Source organism: Hibiscus syriacus, unplaced genomic scaffold (assembly GCF_006381635.1).
Source record: "Hibiscus syriacus cultivar Baekdansim isolate YM2019G1 unplaced genomic scaffold, ASM638163v2 tig00111220_pilon, whole genome shotgun sequence".
Classification (NCBI taxonomy): domain Eukaryota; kingdom Viridiplantae; phylum Streptophyta; class Magnoliopsida; order Malvales; family Malvaceae; genus Hibiscus; species Hibiscus syriacus.
Genome location: NW_024063024.1, coordinates 2,465 through 17,860, shown reverse-complemented (window position 1 = coordinate 17,860; position 15,396 = coordinate 2,465). Strand labels below are relative to the sequence as shown.

The window sequence follows — 15,396 nt, the reverse complement described above, 5'->3', positions numbered from 1 at the left end:
TTTCTTTCTATATTATTTAAACGTTTTTACCTAAAATAGTCAAATAAATTTTTTATAGTAATTAAAAACGATATATCTAAATTTTAAAAAAAATATGTTATGATTCATATCAACAACATTTTACTATGTCATTCCTATAATTTGGTGTGTATATATATATATTCTGAGGTTATCATGAAATTCGCTGTCATAACAAATAATGAACCCTTCCAATGGAAAAATAATGATAATAATCAACCATCCAATTTTTATTTGAATGGTTATTATTAAAACATTACGTGTAAGACTCGTATTGGTCCAGCGTTGTCACTCGCGCCAATAGCTCATGGGGCGAAGACACAATCCAACACATTCCTTGAAAGTTGAAACCGGACGAAAACCCAAAAGCTTTGAGTTCCCACTAGCGCCCCACTTTATCCTTCAACGTTACAGCAAATCAAAAGGAATTATTTAAAACAAAATACGAATTTCAATCTTCGTTATACGCATAAAATTATTTTTTTATTTTTCTAGATTTCTCTCTAATGCTGGTTTAGCGATGGCGTTGACATCCTCAGGCAGTAGAAAGCAGCTCTCATTCGAGATTTTAAGCCAAAGTGGTTCTTAGAAGGAGAACACCGATCTTCGCTTTACCGATCGAGTTCGGATCCAACAGATCTCCAAAACGGCGTAGCTAAACCGTCCCGGCGTACCCGGAAGAAGAAGAAACAGAGGAAGAGGAAGGAGTTCACGTCTGATTCCGTGGTAATTCCGGAAGATCCGGTTGCGGAACAGCGCGGGAGCAGTAGCGGCGGCGCTGTGTTGGATTCCGAGAATTATGGGATCGGAGATAACGGAAACATCAACAGGATCAGTTATGTTGGCGGCGGGAGCGTCGTGGTCATGGAAGAGAGCGTTTGTCAGAATGTGTGTGGTTTTGCGGAATTGAGACAGAGGAATGTCATTGGAGGATGTGAGGAGATGGCGACGGTGGCGTCCAGGACGGACGACGGTCGTGCGGGCATGAGTAGTCAGAAGGAGCCTTTGCCGCCGGCATCGCCTCAGCCAGTGGCTAATGGGAATGTGGCTAAGAAGCTGGAGTCAGCTGAGTCGTTGGATTGGAAGAGGCTTATGTCAGAGGACCCTAATTGTGAGTTTTTATGCAAATTAAGTTCTTTTATGGATATCTTTCGATGGAAAAATTTATGGAAATCTATGTTGGTGCATGAAACATGGTAGAAGAAACTTAGTGACTAATATAAATGAAATGTCCATATATTGACTTTAATCAGTGTTTTCGAATCAATTCATGGCAACTAAGAATTCAAGTAAACTGTTATTAGAATGCATTAGCTATATCAACGATCATGGTTGATGGTAGAGCTTCACTCTTATGTTACCATTACTAGTTATTAAAATGATAAGAGTTGGTGTAGAAAAGAGATAAAAAGGGTTTTATAGAATACAAATGCATTATTTTTAAATATAATAAGTTTAATTCATTAAAGCACTTCACTCGGGTAGGGTGGTTTTAGAAAACAGGGTCTGATGTACATTAAGCCTCTTCATGTACCCTAGTAGAATCAAATCCAGAAAGTTCCAAAGCTTGATCTGAAGTAGTTCCTGATATTGAGGCTTAGTTTTGTTTGGATATGTTACAACAAACTTGTAGCAAAACTTTCCTTAAAATTTCTGCATAACTTGAAAAGGAATGCTACTCATGCATGTCCCATGTGGCTGAGATCTCTCATCTCTGCATACTGCACTGCTATATTTATGTTTATTGGCTAGAGCATACAGTAGAGGAAAGTTTTAAAGATGCCTTTACTTCTTTGTTCTCTTCTTCCTTTTAAGTTTTAACACCCTTTTATAATTTTGTTTTCCTCATTGTCTCTTTGTTCAATCGGAAACTACACTTCCAGAAGCATGTACAAGTTATGTTGGATCTAGGAAGTTCGGATTGTTCACATATAGTCTGATTACTTGGCAGAATTATCTATAGAGAAATATACTCTTGCTATTAAGAAAGGAAAAGATTCTGACCATAAGTTTACTGCTTGAGGGAATATTTAGGGAAACTGAACATTTTATCTGCATTCTCTGGTTTATTTCAGTTATATTTCTTGGAATTTGGAAATGCAAGTTTAAGATATATATATTTTTGACATGACACGTTTCAGACCTTTATTCAATGGAGAAATCACCGGCCAAATACTTTTTGGATGAAATGTGTAGTGGAAATTCATTGCGAAGGACAACAACATTTGGTAGCGAGAAAGAACGAGAGAGAGTGTATGACACCATCTTCCGCTTGCCATGGAGATGTGAAGTGGTAATATTAGCTTTCCCTTTCTACATTTTGATTGGAATAAAATAAAAAAGAGAGACACAAAAAGGAAAAGAAAAGATGGTTTTGTTGCTAATCTCTCCCATACCTCATCACTTTAGTAGTTACAAGTTTGCTTGCACTTACTTGTAATTGTTTCTTGGATTTGCATTTTGCCTCGCCTGGTAACTATGTCTACTCTATTTGTTGAAATGTCGAAATATTGTTCTACTTCTGGTTGATTGCATAATCAGTTTGGTTTATTTTCCTTTAACCTTATATTTTTATGAAACATTCTCAAAAATGAAAAATTTTATTTCAGCTTATAGATGTTGGCTTCTTTGTCTGCTTTGATTCGTTTCTGTCCTTGTTAACTATCATGCCAACAAGGATTCTGATTAAGCTTTGGAGGTTCCTGACTACAAGGTTAGCTATGTATACTTACATATTTTGATATATACATACTACGATACGTATGATTTGTAGGGAATACCTGCATTCAGATGTGCCATGCAACTGTACATCTCATTTCTCAGTCAAAATGGTTTGTATGTCATGCTTGTAGCAACTTTATGTCAATACAAATCTGCTTTTTTTCTTTAAGCTTTCCACTGGTAAGGATTCCATTAGAATTATGATTCATGCTTTCATTTGAAAACTTCAGTAAGGTCGGCATATTGCCTCTCCTTGAAGAAGACAATTTGAAAATGTTTTCACTGTTTTTTCCTTAATATAAAGATGAGAATAAGTAGTTTTTGTTCTTGTATAAAAAATGTATTCTATTTCCTAGAATTAGGAAGTTTAGAATGGAACTCTTCTTAGTGTCTGTTTACAAAACTTGTTATTTCTTTCTTTGCTTCTTTTAGTTTATCTACTTCTGTTTCTTTTGGGCCATATAATGAAGTCATCATGTTCTTCTTTTTGGCACATAGCGCAGTTTTTGCAACTTGTAATGCTTGCAAAATAACCTACCATGTTTGTGGCAGGCAGTTCAAGAGGCTTTCTGCAGCAGAGCTGTGTGATTTTGGCTGCTTTCTTATTCTGGCCTGTGGAGTCATTCTCCTGGGGCAAACAGGTAGCAGGACATATCATTGCACACATGTTTGTAATATAAAACCATTTAAATAACCATGTCATTGGTGCTTGTTAAGACTTTGAGGCATAATTACTGCTCTACCCAAGAGTAACAAGTAGTACTGATTGCCTAAGCTGTTTTCTTTCTAATTTTTGCTTTTGCCTTCCCAGATATCAGCCTAATATATCACATGATTCGTGGGCAAGGAACAATTAAACTCTACGTGGTCTACAATATGTTGGAGGTGAGAGCAAATAGCTGAACCTAAGAACAATGAATGCATTTAAGAGTACATGTCAGATGCTGAATATAGACCATGAACAATGCTCTGAACTGTCTGAGATTTTGGATTTTTGATCTTTCACTCTAGTGATGCTGGAACTTAATAGACTCAAGGTGATTACAATGTGACACCTTGGTGGTGTCTATGATTGGAGTTCAAATTGTTTTTTCAAATGTAAAGAGACACCAATTTTAGGCAACTGAGTGACAGGTTTCTACATGTTGAGAAGTAAACATTCTTTAATTTATATATTGAAATCTGAGAAATTCAAGCTCCCAGCCTTTAAATCATTGAACTTGATAATTGATTTTTGTCTAAACAACTGCTTATCAAAGCTGATGGCCTGTAATTAGAATAGTTCTATTTAACAATGTCTTTTAAAGTTGTGAGTTGGGAAATTTCTCTTCTGAGGGAGAAATACATAACTATTAAGTTTTATGTGAAGAATATCTCAAAAGAAAAGGATTAAGACCATGAATATGGAGTTGCTTAGTATGGCTGCTTATGCTTAAAATAAGTTCTTTTCATTTAGAATATGTTATTAGATATTCTTTTAGGGATATTTCTGGATTAGTGACATTTGTAACTTCATTATTTTATGCCTCTGTCGGAGAATCTATTTCTACCACAAAAAATGTTGTGTGTGATCTTTAATCATCCATGTTGATTCCACTGTACTTTGTATATTTGGCTGGTGTTCTGGCTGAATTTTGTATAACATTGTCTTTTGTGTCCATATGCAGATATTTGATAAATTATGCCAAAATTTTGGTGGAGATGTGTTCCAAACCCTGTTTAATTCTGCAGAAGGACTAGCAAATTGCTCTCAGGAAAACATGAGATTCTGGATCCGTAGATTTGTTTCTGACCAAGCATTGGCTATGGCTTTCTCAAATATCCTTATATTTAAGCAATGTTTTCCTTTCTCCTTCTCTCTTTACCCCCCTTCCTTCTGCATCTTAAATATTCCTTTTCTATTTGTTTCTTTGACTATCATTACTTCTTCATTCTTTTATTTTATTAGCTCAGGCAATTACTTTATCAACTTGCATTGTCTCTCATAATAACGCACTATTTGCTTTGCTGGTATCCAATAACTTTGCTGAGATAAAAAGCAATGTCTTTAAGCGCTTCAGCAAGGATAACATCCACAATCTTGTATACGCAGGTGAGTTGCTCATTTATACATTTCATAATATATCTACATTATTTACCCACATTTGTGTTTGTGTTGTTGCTAATTGTTGTGGTCCTTCTAATATAAATATTTTGTTATGTTTCCTCTCAGATTCAATAGAGCGATTCCACATTTCGGCATTTCTCATATCCGTGTTAGCTCAAATATCTTGGAAGCTCAGAGTCCTTGGTTTGAAAGTTTTCTTTTCGTAAGTACATAAAAAATCATGGCACTCTTTGCCTTCGGATATTTTATTATCATAAATACTTCAAAGGACTTTTGTATGGTTTGCTCATATTTTGTGTATGAACTCTGCAGAACGCCTTTGTGGTTTTCTTCTGTGAAATGTTAATTGATATCATAAAACATTCATTCCTTGCCAAGTTCAATGGTATCAAGCCCATTGAATACTCGGAATTTCTTGAAGATCTGTGCAAGCAGGTATATGCTTCTCTAATTGATGTTTTCATTTTATAATACTCCCCCAACTGTCATTCTAGGAACAAAAGTTACAATCAAATATCATTTCCCCTCGTATACTTTTTATTCTTTCTGTTTTGTTTACAGCTTTTTTTTTTAGCTTTTTTAAACTTGTTTATGTATTAACAACTTTTAAACTAACAATATGCCATTTTCAGACGTTAAATATGCAAACTGAAGATAGCAAGAAAAATCTCACTTTTGTTCCTCTTGCTCCAGCTTGTGTGGTAAGAACCTATTAATACTTTGTTCAATTGTTTTCTTTGCTCCTCCCCATTTTCTCCCTTTTCCTTCCCTTCGTTTTTGGTTTACATGGGTGGGAAAATTGCTAATGCCATGGGGAAACAGCTAAGATCATGACTTTGTTGGAAAGTATTATATGCTAGGCTCTAGAGTGCTAGAGAAAAGCTCAAAATTTACCATTTCCGGAAAATGGTTCAGTTTCTGGTTAACCGGCATCTCTATGCTGAGTTTCTTGCAAGTATTTGAAATTATTTAATTTGTTATGTTTTCTGTTTTCTCAAGGTAATTCGAGTGCTGACTCCGGTATATGCTGCTCACCTCCCGTACAGTCCCTTGCCGTGGAGGCTCTTTTGGATCCTTTTCTTGATTTTAGTGACCTATGTCATGCTTACAAGCCTAAAAGTGATGATAGGCATGGGCCTTCAAAAACATGCAACTTGGTATGTCAATAGGTGTCGTAAAAGAAATCACCATCTTCACTTCGATTGATTCAAAACAATAAAAGGTGAACATCATCAGAAAGTTCTGTTGCATCATCTTTATGGTTCCACATGGCTACGAAGGTTTCGATCAGAATTCGTGAAACAGGTAGCAGGATGCAACATAGATTTGAGATACGGCAACCAAGTCCGAAAGAGCATGTTGTCTAGTCTTGATACTGGGGATTTACATGTCCATGGATCTTCGGTTTTGCCCCCAATTTTGTAGAGAAAAATGATCAATCGTTGGCTTGAGAGAGTTGTTCCTCTTCATACAAAGGTTAAACTATTTCTATTCCTCCCTAGTCTCTACATTACTTTGATATTACATGCCCTTTTATAAAAAATTCATTTAAATCTAACAGTTATGTATTTATATCATATTTTTGGTACTATAATCATGTTTAAAAATTTTGATATTATCATAATCAAATTTTTTATATTTTATTTGTTACCTCTTTGTGATCGCTTCCCATGTCAAGTAAAGCGTGAACAATATGCTTGTCAATTTTGACAAGGCTCACTCGATGGTTATAAGTCTGTGGATTTGGAAGGATTATTGGAATCATATCTTTCAAGTGGACCTAAGAATTTACAAAGTACAAATTATTATAACAGAGACGACCATATACTATTAGCCAGGTGTTTGCAATGGCTGTGGCAGTGGATTTGACAACACTGACTTCTTGGAAGTAACTCGTGGTTCCGAGTTTTTTTCGTGCTTGTGTCTTCAACGGATTACGAGGGGACACTTAACATTCTCTACATATTGATGCCAAAGATCAACCGACGTCGGCCTTCGAGTCGATGTGAATCGGAATTTGTTAAGAATCAACTATTATTTGTTATTCTTTTTGGTATAACCATCTATATTTTAATCTATTGATCAATTAATCTAGATCGAGTATTAAACAAATTAAGGTGATCTCCCAACTTAATTTGCTCCGTTAGCAAACAGCAAAATTCAAACCTCTAACCTTAAGTAATCTAGTGTCTCATCTTACTAAACCTTGTTATTATTATTCATATTTAATCAAAGTAAAAACTTAAAAGAAAATGTTAAAATAGGATAAATTCTAAATTCATCACTCAACTTTGATTGTATTCTTATTTTTGTCACTAAACTTCAATAATTTTAAATATAATCACATAATTTTGGCATTGATATATATATATATATATATATATATATATATATATATATTTATCATTTTATCATATTCCATCATTAATTATTTAAAGATGTTGTGGTAAGTAGGCCAGTAAACGAACCGAACGCACACGAACATAAACGAACAAAATTTTTTTGTTCATGTTCGTTCATTTAAATATAAACGAACATAAATGAACGTAAACAAACACAAACGAACGAACATAAACGAACAACACAAACACAAAAAACAAACTTATTCGAGCACAACAAATGAATGTAAAAAGAAAGTAAACAACAAGAATAACAACTTAAAATTCTTTAATATAACATGCAACTTTAGAGTTAATTTGTTCGAATATGACAAAAACATACATAAATCATAAATAAACTATATTAACATAATAAAGTCTTAAAGTTAATTTGTTCAACAAAACAATCTTCTTGAAATCCAAACAACTTCAATAATCTTCGTAACATATTCAACTTGCCCTCTGTTCGAACATAAATGAACGAAAATAAATGAACATAAATGAATGAACATAAACGAACATATAATCGAACGTTCACGAACGTAAATGAACGAACGAGCCCTTTGTTTGTGTTCGTTCATTTAATTAAACAAACGCAAAATCTTGTTCATATTCGTTCATTTAATAAATAAACGAACATAAACGAGCTTCCCGCCTCACGGTTCATGAACGGTTCGCTGAACGTTCAGTTCATTTACAGGCTTAGTGGTAAGGTATCTATCCTTTTAAAATTATGAAAAAATCCCTAAATTTTCTTTTAAATATGTGAAAAATACTCTTAAGATCTTCCTTCTCAAGATTTTACTTTTGTTTTCGGATTCTTATTTTATTTTTCGGTGTTGAATCATCTTTTTTTTTCAATTTTTAATGGTGGGAAAGTGAAGAAAGAGGAGACAAACAATAGTACATAGATAATAATCATTTTCCTTTGAGTTTAAAGTTAAAGTTTTATGAGTTTTAAAGAGATTAGATGAAAAAATTCATCTAATAAAATGATAAGGAACGATGAGATGAAATCATCGATATCCGAAGTGATAGGTGAAGATGCTGAAAAATGGAAATGTCAACAATTACATAAGATAGGATGAATTGTTGGGAAGGGATTAATTGCAAAAATACGAGGATAAATGAGGCAGCTTCTACATCAACAAAAAAACAACCTATGTCAGAAAAACATACCTATAAAATAAAAAGCATACTTTTCCCTATAAAATAAAACAGTAGAAAAGATCAACAATTTAAGTCGATCCAAGAGGACAATATCTGAAGTATTGTGCAAATTTTGCACCTAAACGTAACAATTGTTGACTTGTAATAAAAGAAGAGAATATAACTTTATTGACACTCAAACATGGAGAAGAAGTAAAAAGGAAGAAGATTAAGCATCCTTTACAAAAAGATAGCCTTTGGAGGTAATTGAACAACTTTTCTGCTCACGTGATTTTGTTCTCTACCAAATGATTTTCGCGCAACTATATTGCAAGTTTATTCCACAATATCAATGTTTAACTTTCGAAAATAGAGTAAATTACACGTTTAGTATCCCAATTATCATTTTTATTATGTTTTGGTCACCAACTATTTTTTTATTTCAAAATCATGTCTAACGTTATATTTTGGCCATCCACTATTAAAAAAATAATGATAATATTAATGTGTCACCATAAGGTAATCTCATGACATCATTGAAATTTTTTTTAAAAAGTCACGCCAGCATTTCTTTAAAAATTTTAACTGCGGATGACCAAAATGTAACGCTAGATGTGATTTTGAAAAAATAATAGTTGAGTGACTAAAATGAAACAAAAATGATAATTGAGATACTAAATGTGTAATTTACCCTTGCATATAATATATATATATATATATTTGATAATATGATGTTAAAATTATAAATATAAACTAATTATAATTAAACACGTATAATTTAAGTTAAGAGCTTAATTGAATTAAAGTAAAAAAAAATAGATACGTAATTACACCAAAAAGAAATGAAATAATAAAAAATTATTAACAAGCAAGTTTAAGCTAAATTAATAATAAAAAATTGTATAAACATTACATATTAAATTTATGGCTTTAATTAATTAATTAATTAAAGTAGCAATAGGAAACATCCAATTGGGGATAAAACAATTATACAAGTGTAAGAAAAATTGCAAAAGATTCAATGAATTGTTTATAATTCATCTTGGATTTGCATTTTCAAGAACTTTGGAGCAAATATAGAAAACTTTCCTTTATTTGAATTGGAGGGCCCTTGTCTTTGTACCCTATTGCAAATAAAGGCAGCCCCTTTTTATTTCTATTATGCTCCTCCTAAAAGTCAGTCAAATGCCTTCATGTTTTCAATCTATCTTCATTCTTTCAAGGGACAAGTTTGTCATTTACTATAACTTAATTTAGGTTTTTTCTTTAAATTTTTTTTACTTTTGTCTTTATAAAAAAATTAAATAGTGAAATTTAATGATTTATTAGAATTGGAAAAGAAAATCAATTGAGATTTTTTATGATTTTTATTTATAATTATTGGTAATTGATTAATTAGATTTGATAGCATAGAGATCCATTGTAAGGATAGTTTTTTTTAATTTCTTTTACTCTATTAGTAATGTTAGAGTTTAGACTTATGAAAATATCACTCCTTGGAGAGGTAGAATACATTGATCCCGCGTTGAAACAAAAAAAAAAAAAGAGGCTTTGAAGTTTAAAAACGACGGCATTACATAGGGATGACAAACGGATACAGTTTCGTAGATTCCGTATCGCATCCGCTCTAATTGGGGCGGGAATGGGTATAATTTTAGCGGGTAGTGGGCGGGTGTGGATTTAGAAAGTAATACCCGTCGCGGGTAGTGGGCGGGTAATGGGTTTGAGTCATTACCCGCCCCGCATCCGCCCGTCTAGCTAAATATCCATTAAATTTTAGACCATTATAAATTTAGGTGTAATTTTATAGACTAATTTATAAATTGTAATATTGTATAAGATATAACATGTAATTTAACCAAATATTGTTATTGGGAATATTGTTTGTGCCACAAGAAGTATTTGATATCATTGAGTTGATTGTACCTGTCAAAACTTATTCTGGAATTGTGAATTGTGAATTAGCAAGATACCATATGTTTGGTGTAGATAAACTTATTCTGGAATTTTACCTGTCAAACTTCTTCGTTAAGTATGAACCATTATATACACTCAAAGCTGAAAAGATTTCCAGAGGGTCTCAAACATAGCACGAATGTATTTTATTGACCGCACCTGTGAACGTGATGAAGACATTAATAATTTCATCAAATTTATAACTCTAGTTGGAATGACTGTAAATATAAATTCATCTTTACATATCATTGCTTTTCATAAAAGCCAAAACCCGAAACCTCTTCCGTAAAAAAAAGTTTGTTTTCAGGCGGATCTAAACGGGTACGTCGCTAGTGGGTAGTGGGTGTGGGGATAGATTTGAGAATGTACCCGCGTGGGCGGGTGTGGATTTAAAAATTTGTACCCATCATGAGTGGTAGACGGGTGGTAGATTAAAAAATATTAAATAAGTATGGAGATGGGAAAGGGGGTACCCACACCCAACCCGCCCGTTTGCCATCCTAGCATTACACATCATATTAAAGATATCTTTTGAGAAGATATTAATGATCCTATTTCATCATAAATGGTATTAAAATAATCATTTGATTGTTTAAGTTTACACAAAACATCTCAATAAATAAGATAAACAGAATAAATAATCGTAATAATGATATATAACGACTATGCCATGAGAATATCATCTTAAAGGAATACAGTAGGGTTTTATACTTGTAATACTAGTTTATTGTTTCAAATTTTGATTTTTTTTTATCTATAATAGTAATTAGTTATTTTTCTTCTGAAAAAGGATCATATAAATTTTCAATCAATCATTTTACTCAAAAAATTATTGATAAAATTATTTTATTATCGTATATATTTATTAATATATTATTTAATCTAATGATGATAAGAAGTTAATCAATATATATATTTATCAGTAGTTTAAATTTTGATTTTTTTATCTATAATAGTAATTAGTTATTTTTTTTCCTGAAAAAGGATCATGTAAATTTTCAATCAAACAAGTAACCAATCATTTTATTCAAAACATTATTGATAAAATTATTTTATTAACGTATATATTTATTAATATATTATTTAATCTAATGATGATAAGAAGTTGATCAATATATGTATTTATCAATAGTTTAAAATTTTAAAAAAATACTAAACTAGAATGTGATAAATAATTTATCAATACATTTATACTATTTCGTTAAAATATAATTTAAAAAATTCAGTACATAATACTAAATTTATGACTTTAAAATAATACCTAATGCCTCTGAATATTCTGGAAAAATTTACTTATTTGTTTAAAAAATGGTTATAAAAATTAATAGCCGTCTGATCAAGTTTTAACTCACCGATCAGGATGATTTATTAACCTTTCCCGCCTAGGGTAGGTCTCTTCATCTCCTTAGGAAACATTTGCTGACAATTTTTTTATCCCAAATTTTCCTTTTTTATTTTTTATTTATTTGTTTATTTTAATATATTTCTCTGCACATTCCTTACATCATCACTCTTTCCACATTCTGTAGGCTTCTCCTCTCGCTCTCTTTTCTCTTTTTTTCCTTAAAAAAACAATTGTTCCTTGACTTTCTCTGCAAATTCTAACGTGCAGAGTGTATTCATTACAGTATTGAGCAGAGCAAATAAGAATTTCCATAATATCAAAATTCAAAGCAAAGAAAATGGTGAGAAATTTTGCTTCTTTTCTCCAATTTGTAAAGTGTTGAATGATGGGTACTTGCTTTTCCTTTTGGTGATTGTTGTTATCTGGATATGGTCTGTTTGTTTCCCAGGAATTTTTTTAGATAAACACAGAGAAAAAAGTACTATCCTTTTCAATCTTGTATTTACTGCTGCTTTGTTCAAATCATGAAAAAAAACTGTATTAGCTTTACTATCATGATTCCATTTCTTTTGAGAACTAATTAATCATCACAACTATAAACTTGGAAGGAATTGTAAATCTACAAACTTGAAAGTTTATAACTTTTTTTCGAACTTTTTTCGATTGGAATAATTCGGAATTTGGCTGTTGCAGGTGTATTCGCTTTACTCTCATGTGTCCATTGCTTTTGAGTACTTGTTAATCATCAAAGCTATAATCTTGGAATGAATCGTAAATCTACAAGCTTGAAAGTTCATAACTTTTTTCGAGCCTTTTTCGGTTCGAATGAATTCGGAATTTGATTGTTGCAGGTGGGTTGCGAGTTGTTCATGAAGGAGAAAACAGATTGGCTAAGTACTCTTCTTCGAACTGAGTTCTTTGGCCCTTGCTCTGATCATCAAGGCCTTCGAAAGAACGAGAAGAATGTGTTCTGCATCGATTGCAGCCTCGGGGTTTGCCGGCATTGTAAGGCTCATAGCCAACATCTTTCACTTCAGATCTGCAAATATGTCTACCAAGATGTTGCTCGCCTTCAAGAAATGCAGAAACATATTGATTGTTCCAAAATTCAGGTAATTTCCCAATGCCTCTCATTGATCTTAGTTCTTAAAATTTTCATTGTAATTGTAATGAATTCAATGCAGTTCACTTATTAGAATGCTCCATTTGTATCGAATTTTCTTGTGATTGTTATTGAAATACGCATACATGAACGAACAATTGGAATGATCATTGTTTTATATAATCATTCGACAGACATACAAAATCAATGGTGAAAAAGCTGTGCATTTGAATCCTCGGCCTCAAGCTAAAGACGCCAAGCCGTCAACGAAATCGAAAACCGGCTCCGCATGTGAAGCTTGTGGGAGATACCTTCAAGACTCTCCTAATAGATTTTGTTCCATTGCATGCAAGGTATGCGAAATTCAACCCCATTTTCAACACTTGGATTCACACATTTCCTTTAAACCTTAATCTTAACACACATTTCAGGTCTCAACTGTTGATCATGCAAAGCCTAGAAACCAAACCGGTAAACTCGAATTGTCGATACGAGAGTTCCCCGATCTTCCACGGAAGTATAATAAAAATTCACCGGAAATAAGCACAGAAGAGAAGCAATCATCCCTTTCATCAACCGATGTCTCCGAGGAGACAAAAACATCGTTGACCAAGAGTTTAAAGCCTAGGAAACGATTGAAGAAACGGAAAGGCACTCCTCATAGAGCTCCGGTCGGTTAATGATTCGAGGTTTTTGGTAGATACTCAACAAATGGTACTTGAAATTAGCCTTTAACCTCAATGAATTGAAGATTAGGCCCACATTTTGGAACTTAGTTGGGGGTTAGTTGAGAAGGCAGACCCACACTGCCATGAAAGGGTGATAATTCTGTTTTTGTACAGCATGTGAGGAAAATGGGTATTGAATTGAAGTTGACGGGCAGCAAGTAGCAATGTTTTCAAAGATCTATTGTATCTACCCTATGATTTAGTCTTCCTTTCGGTGCAATATATTGTCTTACATTCCTTTCAATATTATTTCTATCCAATAGATTAATTGATTAATTAACATCGTATCATGCAAAAAGGTAATTATGAAAGCGACTCTCAGTTTTCTCTATTCAATACGTGAGTTTGAACTTATGATCTTATCTCATTAGATCGACTTGTACTTAAATCAAATTCTTCTTGCATGATGGGAACAATGTCTTGTTTATTTTTGTGTTTTCTGGTTCAAGTGAATGTGGCAGACAAAAAGAGCTGCAGAAAGGGGAAGGGAATGGTGTGAAAATGGAGAATCCTACGAAGCAAGTAAGCAACGAGGTAAAAGGGAAAACAAAAAAGGTGGGAAAATTTGAGGGTCAGCAAGCGTGTAGCACATGGAGTGGCTAAACCCCTTTTCCCCCTATTTTTTTGCAGGGAATTGTCTGCCAACCAATACTATTAGGAGCATTAAGCATGTAGTCTAAACATGGTATGGCCATTTTATGCAGTTAAATATATATTTTTAAAATAGAAAAAGATTTATATTTGATCAATGGGATAAAGCAATTTTCGGTCTCAATTTAACAAATTTTCAATCTTGAGGTGTTTTTATGTAAATATTATTAAAAAAGGTTAATTACTAAATTAAAATTCATTACAGGTTAACTTTAAAATTGACATCCTTTTGATATTCATTATAAAAAGTATTTTCTGTTTATGTGGTAGTGAAACAATCATAGCTCATAGAGGTTGGGTCAAAATAAAAAAAAAATGTCTTCTATTTATGTGTTCGTATAAAGTCGTGTCTTTGACACGTATTATACCAGATTTTAAGACAAATTTCGTAATTATTATTATATTTTATATTTTTATTCCATTTTAGTCTAGAGTTTTCATAACGGTAATATCACTTAAACAAAAATAAGAACTACAAGAAGTATTTTTAAAAGAGAAAATCGCCTCAGTGACCAAAAAAAAGTTATAATATACGATTTTAACCAACTTTTTTTGGATTTGCCAAAATGACCAACAAAATCGCAACGCGAAATAAAAATCGCAACGCGATCCCCAGAATCGCAAATCAGTTTCCAGAATCGCAACGCGATTCTTGAAAATCGCGATGCGATAGTACAAATTCGCATTGCGATTTTCCATAATCGCAACGCGAATATGAAAATCGCAACGCGAACACATAAATCGCAACGCGTATCCGTAAATCGCAACGTGTATCCGTAAATCGCAACGCGTATGGGTAAATCGCAATGCGTATCCGTATATCGCAACGCGTATCCGTAAATCGCAACGCGTATCCGTAAACCGCAACGTGTATCCGTAAATCGCAACGCGTATCCGTAAATCGCAATGCGTATCCGTAAATCGCAACGCGTATCCGTAAATCGCAACGATAATCCGTAAATCGCAACGATAATCCGTAAATCGCAACGCGTATCCGTAAATCGCAACGATAATCCGTAAATCGCAACGAGAATCTGTAAATCGCAACGATAATCCGTAAATCGCAACGAGAATCTGTAAATCACAACACTGAAATTTTGGGTATATAACACTGAAATCATAAACTAAATCCCTAAATCGCAACTCATTCCATCTCCATCTATCACTCTCTCCGGCGACATCCGTTCCTATATCCAACGACATCCTTCCCCATCCGGCAACAGGTCTTAGTTTCGCATCTC

At 33.1% G+C, this 15,396-nt stretch overlaps 2 protein-coding genes across 2 annotated transcripts; both read left to right on the top strand.

Annotated features, from left to right (window-relative positions):
* The first annotated feature begins 440 nt into the window (after positions 1 to 440).
* On the top strand, positions 441 to 6,334 carry LOC120156452 (protein POLLEN DEFECTIVE IN GUIDANCE 1-like). The gene is given in 14 exon segments (XM_039167778.1): positions 441 to 602; positions 605 to 1,129; positions 2,160 to 2,311; positions 2,628 to 2,731; positions 3,292 to 3,380; positions 3,551 to 3,624; positions 4,407 to 4,557; positions 4,664 to 4,831; positions 4,952 to 4,999; positions 5,002 to 5,048; positions 5,159 to 5,281; positions 5,479 to 5,547; positions 5,846 to 6,068; positions 6,152 to 6,334. Coding segments are annotated over 13 exon segments (1,821 nt in total). The 5' UTR covers positions 441 to 538; the 3' UTR covers positions 6,053 to 6,068; positions 6,152 to 6,334.
* Positions 6,335 to 12,380: 6,046 nt separating this feature from the next.
* LOC120156395 lies at positions 12,381 to 13,694 on the top strand. The gene is made up of 3 exons (XM_039167709.1): positions 12,381 to 12,786; positions 12,971 to 13,129; positions 13,208 to 13,694. Exons 1-3 carry the CDS (start codon positions 12,544 to 12,546, stop codon positions 13,454 to 13,456), a joined length of 651 nt encoding a protein of 216 aa, XP_039023640.1. The 5' UTR covers positions 12,381 to 12,543; the 3' UTR covers positions 13,457 to 13,694.
* Positions 13,695 to 15,396: the final 1,702 nt, after the last annotated feature.